Source organism: Saimiri boliviensis, chromosome 15, assembly GCF_048565385.1.
Source record: "Saimiri boliviensis isolate mSaiBol1 chromosome 15, mSaiBol1.pri, whole genome shotgun sequence".
Classification (NCBI taxonomy): Eukaryota; Metazoa; Chordata; class Mammalia; order Primates; family Cebidae; genus Saimiri; species Saimiri boliviensis.
In genome coordinates this window covers 25,145,580-25,160,448 of record NC_133463.1, presented here as the reverse complement: position 1 = coordinate 25,160,448, position 14,869 = coordinate 25,145,580, and the positions used below count along the sequence as shown (strand labels likewise).

The 14,869-nt window shown below is 44.4% G+C and overlaps 1 protein-coding gene across 1 annotated transcript in view; it reads left to right on the top strand.

Annotated features, from left to right (window-relative positions):
- The window catches only part of SBSPON (somatomedin B and thrombospondin type 1 domain containing), a 30,741-nt gene that overhangs the window by 13,128 nt on the left and 2,744 nt on the right, over positions 1–14,869 (top strand). The window contains exons 2-4 of the mRNA XM_003942625.4: positions 1,830–2,024; positions 11,200–11,290; positions 13,071–13,247. Coding sequence (XP_003942674.1) covers positions 1,830–2,024; positions 11,200–11,290; positions 13,071–13,247 — 463 coding nt within the window. The remainder of the gene's footprint in view (positions 1–1,829; positions 2,025–11,199; positions 11,291–13,070; positions 13,248–14,869) is intronic.

The window sequence follows — 14,869 nt, the reverse complement described above, 5'->3', positions numbered from 1 at the left end:
CAAGAAACAAATATTAGACAAGAGACACATATGATGATGGAATCCTGGGAGGCTAAATTCAGCCAGAAAACTCTCTCCAGTGTCATCACTGAGTCTAACTCAAGGCCATATTACTAAGTTATGACAATGCTTATATGCTATGGCAAAATTTTATAGTGATGTCCATATGTTAATCTTTGAAACAAGTACATTCTTTTGTATGCATTATTAAGTGTTGTTCAAGCCCAACACATCACAGCAGGACTAGCTAGACTCAGGGCTGAAGGTGGAAGAAAAGAGGTACTGAAATAACGAAGGATAGAAGGAGTCCTTCTCAAATCAGCTCGAAGCCTAGGGGATCTCTTTAAATGCCTTTTGCTTCCATGGGCCAATGAAATTATGAAATCATAAAAAGAAAAAGGGAAGGGCTAACAAGGGCCAACAAAAGCAGGAAGTGACCTGCTAGTGATTTTCCAAAAGATGTACGCATGGCAGATAGCGAATGAACTCTAACATGGCTCATTCTTGCTTCTTTAGGTAGTTGACATATGATACCCATGGGAATTTAAATGATGAATGAAAGCATGTTTTAAATCAGTATGGGAATTTTTAAATTACTGGCATGTTTATGTTGTGTGAGACCCTTTTTACGTTGGGAGTAGCTGTGTTCTGCCAAATCACATGTCCTCCAAAAACCATGAACCCAGAATTTCAAATCAAGCTTTCAGAGAAGTCAGAATGCTTTCTTGTGAGAAACTGTGAATTCGAAAGTATGAGGGCGATTTTTTTTCCATACTTAGTGGAAAAAAAATTTGGCACCTAGGTCATGGGCACATCTGTCTTCTGGTTCTTTCCTTTTCTTAGTTTCAAGTCCTGAAGTAATTCAATTTAAAAACTTATTATAGTCCGAGACACATTAGAACTTTCAATGAGAAGTTAAATGTGACGCCATATTGATTTTATGGTCATGGTGAGGAAATTGGAGTTTTAAATTATATCTTCAGATTTGGTAAGTCGACTTCAGTATCAAGGAAGGAGAATGGCTTTACTTGTCCATTGTCGGAATCCTAGGATGGATTGCTGGACTCCAGGGAGCAGCAGCCCAGTGCATGGCTGGCTGCTGAGAAACCAGCTGAACCCCATGCTGACCAAATCATGCGGAGGAGCATAGACCAGGACAAACAAGACTCTAGGGCCAGATTCTTGGCCTGACTCTGCCTCTTCATGTGTGACCGCAAATACTCTTTATCTCTCTGGGCCTTGGTTGCTCATCTCAAAACTCCAGCCCTCATAGTTTATGAGTCTAGAAGCCATGGAGAAAGAAAATAAACAGGAGAAGCTTAAAGTATTAGGGGTCCCTATGAATGACCCTAAGCCTTGTTTCTTATAGAAACATATTTGCTGAGAAGAATTGACCTGAGTTGGTGGGTGAAGTACATTTTCCTTTTTATACGTTTTTGTTTGCTTATGTTGTCTACAATGAGAATGTCTTGTTATGACAAAAATGTATGGGTAGGGGCAGATAAAGTCAATACCAAGGAAAGACAAAAGCAAAGATCTGATCTCAGTCCAGGAGTATGAGATATTCCCTGGAAAGCATCTGTCTCATCTGCTTGGGTGTGTTTCCCTGGGTCAGACCCATATTTAGGATCCCGGGGTATCCAGCTTCTTCTAAGGGGTACCAGGTTATCAGTTCACCATCAGCGTGGGTGGGTGGACTCAGTGTCAGCTGGGACCTGTTGAGACTTTGTGTGCTTCTCTTGTCCCTGGGGCCAGATGAAACTTACATGGCGGGAAGAGCCTGGCAGTCTGGCGGGATTTACTCAGGAGAGCGTTGTGCTGTTTTTCAGCTCGCCCGTGCTTCGTGGGGGAATGGAGCCCCTGGAGTGGTTGTGCAGGCCAGTGCAAGCCTACAACCCGTGTGCGGCGGCGCTCGGTGCAGCAGGAGCCTCAGAACGGCGGGGCGCCCTGTCCACCCCTGGAAGAAAGAGCCGGCTGCCTGGAGTACTCCACCCCGCAGGGCCAGGACTGCGGGAACTCCTATGGTACTGACGTTTTCATGATTGCTGCCTCTGTTATCTGTGATGACTTTTTGACTACTTCATGCCATAAAAGGCCATCTGCTGTGCAGGGAAAGTTCCATGCACCACAGGGAGTGGGATGGGCCAGGGTGCCCAAAGTAGACAGGAAGCTCAGGAAATGCTTAATAAAGGAATTATGGCCAGCTGTGCAAACGCCTCCGTTTCCCTCACTTCCCTCGGTGTATTTTACAATCCGATGGCCCATTCTCACTGTGCATAGACTCAGCAATGAAATAAATCCCATGCTTGTGGTTTTGAGTGAACTCAAGCTGGTGATAAAGGACTTTAGATAGGATGGTGACATTTCACACAGTACAGTAAGTATCCAGGAAGGATAACACTATTTCACCTTCCACTGCAATTCCTGTTTATGCACATTCACATGTGTGAAAATCATGGAAAAATCACAAAATTCTAAACAATGATAAAATGATTCTGTTTTATTATTTTATTATTTTTATTATATTTTTTCCATGATTCCTTTTACCTGCCTCTCTCTCAAGACTGGATCGGAGCTAATGTGATTTGAAAAGATCACTCTGGTTTTGGAGTGGCCAATGGAGAGGACAGGAATCGGCTCATTAATGAGCTGAGGATCATACAAGGCTCACAGAGAAATAATGAAAAAGCTCATGTGTTGATCTGCACTGACTCCGATAGGGCAAAACACTGACTTCTCAGGACAGCAAAAACCATATGTTTTTCATAGGAACATGGAAATCTAATGTCAACACGATCCTTGTCAAGCCATTTTGTTCCTTCTTTTCTTCCACACACGAATATTTATTGAGCATCTACTTGATGCCAGGCACTGGGCTGGGTGCTGGGGTCACAATGGTGAGAAAAGTTGATGTGGAGCCAGTTGTCAGGTAGATCATAGTCTAGTGAGAGGGGTGCAGTGATCAGATAATCTCAGGGAATTAATGGATTACAGCTGCAGCAATTGGTGCACCTGGTAGCAAACAAGTGAGGCACATGGAGCTATCAGCAGTGTAATCAGGTGATTCCCCTTGGTCTTGAGGGAGGAGGAGGAGGAGGGGCTTCCCCAGAGTTGGAGGTGAGATATGTATAGCTGCCTAGGCAGACTGGTGTGGTTAAACTGATGGCCAGGTGTAGAGGGTTTGAGGGATTTGAAAGCTGATCAAGGGAAAAGCTATAGCCACAAGAGGCAGTAGTACGGCAAGCTTTACTGGGCAATGCTTGGACAGGGCTGCACGAGAGGGGACATCCTCACAGCATGAGACTGCCCAGAGGCTTATGGTGGCTGGGGAAGGGGACCCATCTAGAAGGGGAGGAGGACACAGCAACTCCTGAGGGAGAGGGAGAGTGGAAAGGGGCTTTAAATGTCAAGGTGAGGTCATCTTAAATGTCAAGGTGAGGTCATCCAGTGGCTCATTTGGGAGTCTCTGGGTCAGAGACCTCAGAAGGGCAGCAGCATCTTGGGGGCTGATAACACAAAGCCTATCGGTGGCCAACAGATGCTGGGCATAGTTTCACAGGTGTGCAGGCAGGCAGGCCCTAAGTGGCTGAACACCTGCCTGTTTGGCTATTTAAAAACAGTTCCATGTGTCAGAAAATTGAGTTTGGTGCCAGCATGTTTTTTAACTGAAGGGTCTTCACCTAGGGTGAGGAATAAGCATCATTGGCTCGTTTATGTAACATAGGGAAGCACAAGGCCCGCTTGAGAGGGCAAAGGAAGGTGGGCGTGTGGGGTGCACAGAGAACACCCTATTTGGGATTCTGGCCTTTATCTTAAGGGTCATTAGGGTGATCTTTTCTGCACAGGAAAAGATCGCTCTGGTAGTGGAGTGGCGAATGGAGGGGTCAGAGTGTTGTTACCCCATTGATACGGTGGTCATATTAAGGTCACAGGGAGATCAGTGCTTCAGACGTGGTTGCTCACAGACACAGTCATAGAACAAAACTACACACAGTCATGCTCTCTGTAGAGATACCACACAAACAGCTCCAGGAGGAAGACGTTGTAGGACGTTACAGATGTTTCTGGTGGTTCTTAAAAGCTAGCACCAACCTATCAGGAAAAGCAGCTGTCTACTCCTGTGCCAGCCTGGCTGCTAGGTTTCTTCAGCACATCAAACTCTTCAATGGGGATCCAGGCTGTCCCACTCCCCTTCCCAGCCCTAATCTCTACACCGGGACAATGCAGGAAGTTGTTAGTGACTGTGTCTTAACACCAGCAAGACATATCTGCACCCAACAGCCTCCTTCCCTATTATCATAAAATAAAAGTTGTCAGCTTGGGAAGAGAGGAGAACTCTCTACTTGGGGTAGAGCTGCTGGCATTTGCAGTCCTGACTTTGGTCCCCAGCATCCCCTCCTGTTGGAGATGTCTTGGTGATGTTTACTCCTGTTACAAGCTAGTCGGGGAAGACAGAACCCTCCAACAACCCTGTGTGGTGATTCCTAACCAGTGGTCCTGGACCAGCAGCCTCAGGATCTGGTTCCTCAGCCCTGCCCGGAACCATGGGATCATAATCCCTGTGTGCAGGCCCAGCACTCTGCATCGCAGCAAGGCCTGTAGGGGCTGTGATGATCACTGGAGTTTGAGAGCTGTTGCTGTGGCCCAAGTGTGACCAACACCCTGTCATAGCTGAGTCACCTTAGCAGCACTTTCCGGAAGGCAGAAGTTCCCAAAACACATCCTCTTTTGTTAGAATAGTTGTGCAAAGAAGGGGATTATTAAGAAAATATGGGGTATATCAGACAGTTTTCTCTACCAAAGAAACTTCCAGAGCCTTTCTTATGCGGATCTGCATTTTCATTCTGTAAGAGAGAAAGAGGATTTCCAGTGTTTTCCCACTTAATTTGATTATATGACCCCTTTTTCCACAGAGCGTCCCCCTACAATCATTCATGTGCTGTGGAATGCTCTTTGGAAAATCATGGCTTACTAGAGGAAAACAAGAGGGACATGAGAGGCAACCATGTGAACATTCAATTTGGTGGATTCTCCAGGGGTCCCAGGCCCTGTTTCACTCCAGCCACTGTGCATTCACTTATGTCTCTCCTCTCCTCCCCTCCCCTCCCCTCCACTCCCCTCCCCTCTCTTTTCCTCTCACCTATCTCCTCTCTCCTCTTCTCTTTTCCGGTGGAGTTTTGCTCTTGCTGCCCAGTGTGGAGTGCAATGGCACGATCTTGGTTAACCGCAACCTCTGCCTCCCGGGTTCAAGCAATTCTCCTGCCTCAGCCTCCTGAATAGCTGGGATTACAGGTATGCACCACCACACCTGCCTGATTTTGTATTTTTAGTAGAGACGGGGTTTCTCCACGTTGGTCAGGCCGGTCTCAAACTCCTGACCTCAGGTGATCCACCTGCCTTGGTATCTCAAAGTGCTAGGATTATAGGTATGAGCCACTGCTCCTGGACTTCTGTGTTTCATTAATTTAACACTCACTGAGCACCTCCTGTGTGTGCCAACACTGTGCTAGGTTTTAGAGATCTAAACTTGATTAACAAACATGTCACAGCTAAACAGAACTCACAGTGGTGAGCTCTGGGATGAAAGGAAATGCAGGTTGGTGTGGGAGCATGGAGAAGAAGCCCCCACTCAACCTGGAGGTTCTTATCCTGCTGCATGGTCACCTGTGTCCCTGTTACTGCCTCCCACCCCCACCAGACTTCCTGTTCGGAGAGCAGGCACCTTTGTGGGTGGCACACGAATCCCTCACTTTTGTACAGCAAAGAGATTTTATAGATACGATTGGTTCAGCCTTCATAGCAACCCTGTGAAGGAGTGTATTCATTTTCTATGGTGGCTGCCACGAATTAGTCCAAACTTAGTGGCTCAAAACAACACAGATTTATTATCCTACAGTTCTGAAGGTCAGAATCCGACATGGGTTTCCCCGGGTAAAAACGAAGGCGTCAGCTGAGCTGCAGGCCTTTCTGGAGGCTCTAGGGGAGACTCCTCCTCCTTGCCTTTTCCACCTTCCAGGGGCCGCCCACATCCTTTCCCCATTTCCACTGCCTCCATCCTCAGAGCCAGCAACACTGCATTATTTATCTGTGTCTTATTTTCATTGCCACATCTTTTTTTTTTTTTTTTTTTTTTTTTTTTTGAGACAGAGTCTCGCTCTGTCGCCCAGGCTGGAGTGCAGTGGCGCCATCTCGGCTTACTGTAACCTCTGCCTCCCGGGTTCAAGTGATTCTCCTGCCTCAGCCTCCAGAGTAGCTGGGATTATAGGCATGCACCACCACACCCAGCTAATTTTTGTATTTTTAGTAGAGACTGGGTTTCACCATGTTAGCCAGGCTGGTCTTGAACTCCTAACCTCAGGTGATTCTCCCACCTCAGCCTCCCAAAGTGCTGGGATTATAGGCGTGAGCCACCACGTCCGGCCTAATTTTTGTATTTTTAGTAGAGACAGGCCACCATGTTGGTCAGGCTCTGACCAACTCTTTCTAAGGATCCTGTGATTACATTGGGTTCACCTGAATAACCCAGGCTACTCTCATTATTTTAAGGTCAGCTGAGCAGCAACCTTAATTCCACCCGTAACCTTGATTCCTTGTTCCCACATAATACAACATATTCACAGGTTCTGGGGATCAGGACACGGACATCTTTGGGGAACCACAGTTCTGCCTCCACAGAGAGGTAGGACAGTCATTCTCCTTGGTTTATACCTGAGGACATTGGAGTTCCAAAAAGTGACAGCTTGTGTGAAGGACTACGGATCTTAAACCTGGATCTTCTGGCTCTAAGTCCTATGGGATTTTCCCACCTCAATATTGTTTTGCGATTAACTGTTATCATTACAGCTAAAATTATAACTACAGATTCTTGTAACTAAGTAGAAATGTACAGGCTCGTCAAGCCAGTGAAGGAAGCATGATCCCTGAAGCTCTCTCATTAATGATCGAGTAGCTATTTCCTTTTCCTGTTTCAATTAATGCACAGCATGATATTTTTGTCATAAAAACAAATCTACAAAGCTGCATTACTGAATATGTTACACATAATTGACAATTGTTTATATATGTGTGTTTTGCTCCTAAAGGGAGATCGATATGCATTATTATAAACCATATGCTTCTAGGTAAATATTATTTGTCAGTTTTTCATTTTGCTCTCTTCTGCGCTGTATCTACAGACCAGTGATCCCATGCCTGCTTTGGTGACACACCATTGTGTCAGAGGGCGTTACAAAATTCTCAAAGCAAATTTAATTTACTTTCATGTTCAAAGTGAGTATATGCAGTGCCCAGCTTTTAGAAGTGGAAGTTGTTGCAAAACCAAACAATGGTAGGCCAATAGAATGCCAGAAACGTTGGCAGATTGCCTGTGAACAAATAATATATTGCATTTGAATACTGTTGCCAGGAAGGAGAACTTAGATTTATTGGGGGCCTTTGTCCCAGGGATGCTGGGTCACATGCCTCCGCACATTAGCAGAAGTGGGGCGGGAGGCACAAACAATTTCTAAGCTATTTCATTACTTAAGTGATGAAAATTGAATTTGGGGGGGTGTATTAAAAAGTGGTGCTGGTTCAGGGACCTCCAGGCAGTCTGGCTCCTGTGAGGAGAGGGATCTTGGCAGTAGAATGTGCCACCAAACAAGCCCAAGGCCTGGGTACCTGGCTTGCTCTTAGGATGCGCCCTAATCCCAAGAGCATGAAACTGAGCTTGATAGAAAGTCTTAAAAAACAAAACAAAACAAAACAAAACCAATGGGCCAAGCTCAGTGGCACATGCCTGTAATCCTAGCACTTTGGAAGGCTAAGGCAGAAGGATTGCTTGGGTCCCAGAAGACCAGCCTGGTGGCAGATGGAGACCCCATCTCTATCACAAACAGAAACAAAAAAGGAAAAAAATGAAAACCCCGAAGTACCCCGAAGAAAATAGCTTCTGTGCAGGGTCCTTGCTTAGTCACCTACTATTTCTTTTCCTTGCATTTAACCTCAGTGAGCCTTAGATTTCTGATGAATAAAATTGGTATAACACCATTTTTATTAAAGTTGGTAATGTATGATGTGAAATTACTTTGTAAGTGAGCAGGCTAAACACATACCAGGGGCTATGGTACCAAGAGGGTGACCCTGCACCCACTGTGTGCCCTTCCTGGTCCCCCATCTCTCTCATGGCCTGAGGGCACTCCAGGTACAAGGGGCTAAAAGTGTCTCTTTTGCTTTCTTTAATCTGACTTCACATACAGCATAGTGATTAGTGACAGAAAGGGAAAATAAAGCCGAATTGAAATAATTCATGGGAAAGATGCATACAGTACTGGAACTTTGTCATCTGTGTTATTATAGAGGCGGTGGAGTGCCGCCCTGGGAGCTGGATTTCGGGACATTGCCTGGCTGTGCTATATTTAGATGTGAGCCTTAAACACATTTCTTAATCTCTCTGTGCCACCATTTTCTCATCTGTGAAATGAAGATATAATAGGATCTATCTCAAGAGGCTTGTGAGAATTAAATGAATTAATACATGAAAAGTGACTTGGAGTTGTCCCTGGAAACTCTAACCGCTGTACTAACGAGGATGGCTTTTGTTATTATTATAGAACCTTTTCCAAGAATTTTGTATCAGAAACTAGAGTCATATATTTATGTTTTTCCTCTACTTCATAACCTCTTTTTCTGAGCTATAAATTAAATACCTTGCTTTTAAACTTTTGTAATAAAGTTTAAAAGATAAATGCAGTACAACTTAGAATACATACATATTTGAGCTAAAGAATCTCGAAAAAATTACAGACTGACTTGTGTAGTGCTGCATGGATTTAGCAGTAAGTTTATTCTTCACTTAGTGAAGAAATACATACATGTGTCTGAAGAACAGAAATGAAAATGTATGGGAGAACTAAAATCCTTCAGATGTTTGTGTTTCTGATAATTAGGTCTGAGAGAAACTGAGAGGGATCCTGATATACACGAACTCACATGTTCTTTCTAATTCTGTCTGGAGATCTTAGAAATGCAAACGTGTTGGTCACATTTAGAAAACAATTAAACACGTCAGTGCAGCAAAAAAGAGCCACACAAGCTAGGACTCTAGAGTTCAGTCTAGATGTAGATAATTTTCAAACTGGAGAGATTAGGCACCAAACCACATGAGACAAGAACTCTTACAGCTCCTGGGAGCAAGTGACAACCTGGTATTAGGTAGCTGCTCTTGTCTTTTTTTTTTTTTTTTTTTTTTTTTTTTTTTTTTTTTTGAGGCAGTCTTGCTCTGTCACCCAGGCTGGAGTGCAGTGGTGCAATCTTGGCTCACTGCAGCCCCTGCCTCCTGGGTTCAAGTGATTCTCCCAGCTTCCTGAGTAGAGGGTTTATGGCTGAATGCCATCATGTCTGGCTAATTTTTGTATAATTTTTAGTAGAGACAGTGTTTCACCATGTTGGCCAGGCTGGTCTTGATCTCCTGGCCTCAAGTGATCTGCCCGCCTCAGCCTCCCAAAGTGCTGGGATTACAGGCACGAGCCTCTTATCTTAAACTGCCTAGTAATATAAAAATAACTCCTCATCAAAAAAAAAAAAATCTCCTCATTAAGAAAATCTTAAAAAGAATTAAGGCTTGTCATCTTGATACAGAAAAGAGTCACGTAAAATCAACACGTAGGCTTGAAGCATCTGCTTTGCAACCGGTACCCTCACATTGTTGAGCTCATGTTGATGATGATGTTGGTATCTCACAAGTTGATGTCAGCTTATATCTACCCTTCCTGGAATTGCCCAGTTTCTGAAACAAAGGTAGGAAGGACTGTCGAGCCATCTTGGCTGCTAGGCTCAGTATAGGAACAGAAGACTACAGGGAAGTAGGGGCTGTGTGTCTTGGCTGCAAGCCCATGACTTCTTTCATTCACTCACTGGCCCATTCATTCCTTGCACAAGTATTTATTGAGCGTGTAAATGTATGAAGCTATAGTGATAGCAAAACCCTGCCTTCCTCAAGATGACAGCAGAATTGATCCAGGAGACTGGAACCTGTAGGTGTTATTATAGCAACAAATGCCTCCCTAGACTTGGTGATGAGGTAGGGAGGAGACACACAAACACAGTAGAGTTAAAGTGAGCAGAGGCAGGAGGAAGGAGTCCCGGTACCCTTTTTTTTTTCTCTGACCCAGAGCATCAGAGTTGGAGTAGGGTTGTGGGGAGGAAGAGGGAAAAGAAGGGGACCACTAAAGACTTCCTTTCCCTGAGCTGGTGTGGGGATGATGCTGTGCAGGCTGGTACTGGGCAGCTACATTGGTACTATGTGGTGGGCAGAGCTTCCATGAACTTTTCCTGCTGTGGTTACCTGGGTTTGGGAAAGACTCACCTTCTTTCCTACTCTTCTTTTTCTGCCTTTTTTCTTTTTTTGAGACAGTGTTTCACTCTTTTGCCTAGGCTGGAGTGCAAGGGTGCCATCTCAGCTCATTGCAATCTCTGCCTCCCTGGTTCAAGCAATTCTCCTGCCTCAGACTCTCAAGTAGCTGGTATTACAGGTGCTTGCCACCATGCCCAGCTAATTTTTGTATTTTTAGTAGAGATGGGGTTTCACCATGTTGGCCAGGCTGGTCTTAAACTCATGACCTCAGGTGATCCACCCGCCACGGCCTCCCAAAGTGCTGGGATTACAAGCATGAGCCACTGCGCCTGGCTTTATTCCTTTCTCATTTTTCCTCCCCCTTGGTTGTCTGTTTTCTCTCCTTCTATCCCCTTTTACTCTCTTTTATCTTTTCTCTCTCTTTTCTTCTTTCTTTGTTTCCTTTCTATTATTTTACTATCTTCTTTTCTTTCCCTTTCTTTCTCCATTTCTCTTCCTTTCATTTTTAAAGACCTCCTCTTCTCCTCATAATATCTTTTATCTCACTTTTCCCCTAATTCCCCTTCTCACCCCCAACTCTTTTATTTCTTTCTGGTTTTTCCTCCAGGCCCTTCTCTTTCTTCTCACAGTTTTATTACTGCAGACAAATGTGCTTGTCGAAGGTCTGCCTGTCCCCTCCCTACCCATCTGTGTGCACACATATCTTTATCAAATTTGTAACTTAGCCTCATTTCACACCTTGATGGTGGACCCCAGCCCTGTGAATTTAGAAATGGGGACCTTTAGACAGGTACAAAACCAAGGTTGGGAAACAATGCTCTGAGTACTTTGGCTCCCTGTCTTCAACAGAATTCTCCCTTTTCCAGTTCCTGCTTTTATAACTACCTCTGCATTCAACAAGGAGAGAACACGACAAGCTGTGTCTCCACGCTGGTCTACACACACAGAGGATGCTGGGTAAATTCATGTTTTTATTTTTTTATCATGTTTTTCCAGTTATACAGTCAAGTCCGTGCAAGAGAGTCAACTTGGTTTATATCTTCTTCTGTTACTTGCTCTTTGACTTCGGCTAAAATATGACTTTTCATCAGAGTTGGGAAAATACTTGCCCCCTCCTGATTTTTGTGGGGCTATATAGATGTATATCTACCTCTCAGGTCCAATCTCCAACAAGAAACAAACTATATACAGATGAGATTATGTTATGATCTTATTTTACCAATCATGCGAAGGGTGCTTCTCTTACAGTCTTTATGGACCTTAGACTTCAGCACCACCTCTCTTTGGTAAATTTGAAAGTGACACACACTTCAACTCAGAGATTTCTTATGGAAACCTATTGGCACAGGCTGGAAGTACCTTCATGCTCAGCTGAAGTCCATTCTTTTGCCGTCAGATAAGTGCTACCAGACAGCTGCACACTCAGGTCCTCACACTGCCCTCATTAGAATAACACCTTGGACAACTTGTTCCACCTCAGTTTTTTCTTCCTAAAAAATGAGACTGGTAATAACCTACCACATGAGGTTGGTCTGTGCATTTAATGAGAACATAGCATTGAAGAGATGCCTGAGGCTGGGCCTGGTGACTCACACCTGTAATCCCAGTGCTTTGGGAGGCTGAGGCAGGAGGATTGCTTGAGCCCAGGAGTTTGAGATCAGCCAGGGCAACATAGTGAGAAACCCATCTCTATGAAAAATAAATAATAATAATAAAAAGAGCTGTCTGGGCTTAGCTGTCTGAAATTGATTGAAGCCACATTGTAGAATTTCTTACCTCAATAACTAAAGGTACCTTTAGTGACTAATTAGCTGTACCTATCATTGTTAAAGATCTTTAAAGCAGATTCTCTAAACACTTCCCATTTAACCCATTGCAACTGATAATTTTGTGAGTAAGAAATCAGACCATGGAACTGACAATGCAACAAGTTTCTGCTACAATACTCAGAGTTTTTACTATGTCCTGTTTCCTTAAATAATTGGAAAACTGCATTGAAGTACAAATTTCTAAAATATTCCTCACGTCTGGATGCTCCCCTGTGGCTTTCAGTGTCTAGTCACATGTAATGTTAGAGTTTTTCACAGCTCAATTTAAGGTGACACTAACTTCTGTCAGAAAAGTATGTCTCAACCTCCCACTTCTGCTTTCACCTGTGATGCCCAATGTAACTGTGATGATTGACTTCAAGTCAAAGCGCATCATCATTACTTCAGACCATGCAAGTGAGGTGGGTGGAGAGGGTGGGGAAGATCCTGGGTACTTTGGTGGGGCAGAACAGCAGTGGTGCTTGCCTACGTGTCAAGGGCTAGCCCTCCTGGGCTCGTTTTAGGGTTCTTGGGCTCAAGCAATTGCTTGTTTAATTTATAGAATTCCTTAAGGTCAGCAAAATTACCAAGGGATGGGTTTCTACAAAAACCTGGACTTTGGGGCACAATTTAGTAATCTGATTAGACAGGATACAGGAGATCCAAGCTTCTGCACATTTATATTGCCCAGAGAGCTCAATGAAAAATGGCACAAAGGTTCTCTGTGTTTGTCAGTAGTATTTCACCACAGTTCAGGGAATGACAAACTCCAAAGGTATTCTGTAATTGACACATAACTTGTGAAGATGCTCTCACTACCTGCTCCAGTTGGCCAAATGCCCTTAGAGGTGACAGGCTTCCCAAGGCTTTCTACAGTGTTAGGCCACTGCTCATTATAGCAAGTGTCATTGTTACTTCTTTTGCTCTAGATACTGTATGGAGTTTAAGACAGAGTCCTTGACCCCTCATTGTGCTCTGGAAAACCGGCCCCTGACTAGATGGATGCAGTATCTCCGAGAGGGATACACGGTGTGTGTGGACTGTCAGCCTCCAGCTATGAACTCTGTGAGCCTCCGTTGTTCTGGAGATGGCCTCGACTCTGATGGGTAAGGAGGAAAATTAACTGAAGTACTTTTCTTGTCACTCATTCTGAGAGATCTGTCCTCTCCATGTCTGGAACAGCGGACCAATATGCAACATATCAAGGCATGATTTAGGAAGTCAAAACAGTAGGTGGGGAGGACCATCCTTCTGGCACCCCCACTATGGAACCCAAAGGCCCTATACACTGGCAGTGAACATGGGTTCATTTGGATACTGGGGGCCGGGAGTGGCGGTAATCCCAGCACTTTGGGAGGCTGAGGCAGGTGGACTGCTTGAGCTCAGGAGTTCAAAACCAGCCTGAGCAACATGGTGAAACTCCATCTCTACAAAAAATACAAAAATTAGCTAGGCATGGTGGCACATGCCTGTAGTTTCAGGTACTGGGGAGGCTGAGGCAGGAGGCAGAGGTTACAGTGATCTGAGATCCCACCACGGCACTCTGGCATGGGTGAAAGAGCCAGACCCTCTCCCCAGAAAAAAAGAAAAAGGGATATTGGAGTTCAGAACCGGTCCCAAATGATCACCAAAAACCTGATCACCCAAAGTGGTGTTCTGAAGATCACTAGAATCAGAATCTCATGATTCTGAACCTCATTTCCAACTAACTTAATCAGACTCTGGGGATTTTTTTTTTTTTTTTTTTTGAGACGGAGTTTCACTCTTGTTACCCAGGCTGGAGTGCAATGGCATGATCTCGGCTCACTGCAACTTTCGCCTCCTGGGTTCAGGCAATTCTCCTGCCTCAGCCTCCTGAGTAGCTGGGATTACAGGCATGCGCCACCATGCCCAGCTAATTTTTTGCATTTTTAGTAGAGACGGGGTTTCACCGTGTTGACCAGGATGGTCTCAATCTCTTGACCTCGTGATCCACCCGCCTCGGCCTCCCAAAGTGCTGGGATTACAGGCGTGAGCCACCGCGCCCGGCCTTTTTTTTTTTTTTTTTTTTTTTTTGAGATGGAGTCTCGCTCTGTCGCTGAGTGGCGGTAGGTTTTTAATAATGTCTTAGGTCAGGAGCCAGAAAACTTTTTCTGTAAAGGGCCAGAGCATAGATATTTTTGGCTTTTCAGGCTGTGCGGTCTCTGTGACAACTCCTCAACTCTAATTTTGTAGCAGGAAAATAGCCACACACATGCAAACATTGGCTTTGTTCTAACAAAACTATCTATGGACTCTAAAATTGGAATTTCATGTAATTTTCCTGTGTCATAAAATACCACCATTGTTTTGATTTTAACACTTTAAAACATAGAAATTAGTCTTAACTCACAATCCAGATGCAAAGAAAGGGAAGGCTGGCTTTGGCCTCTACGGGGTCCTAGTTTGGGGACTCCTGCCCAGGTAATTCATCCCCACAGTGAAGTTTCAGAACTGTTGCTGAATGGGGCTTCTTCATAAAACCCTGGCTGAGACAGTGGTGGGCTCATCTCTACAGTGTAATAATCTTATATACATCTATAGATTTCTCTGAAAGAACTGACTCCAAAAATATTTTACCACCACGCACATGTATCCCAGTTCTGCATTTATTTAGTGTTTAAATTTGATGACACTCTTCAAAACTAAGAGAAGAGTCAACTTTGTGATGAGCAACTATTGGGCAAAGACTCTTTTAGGTCACACACAG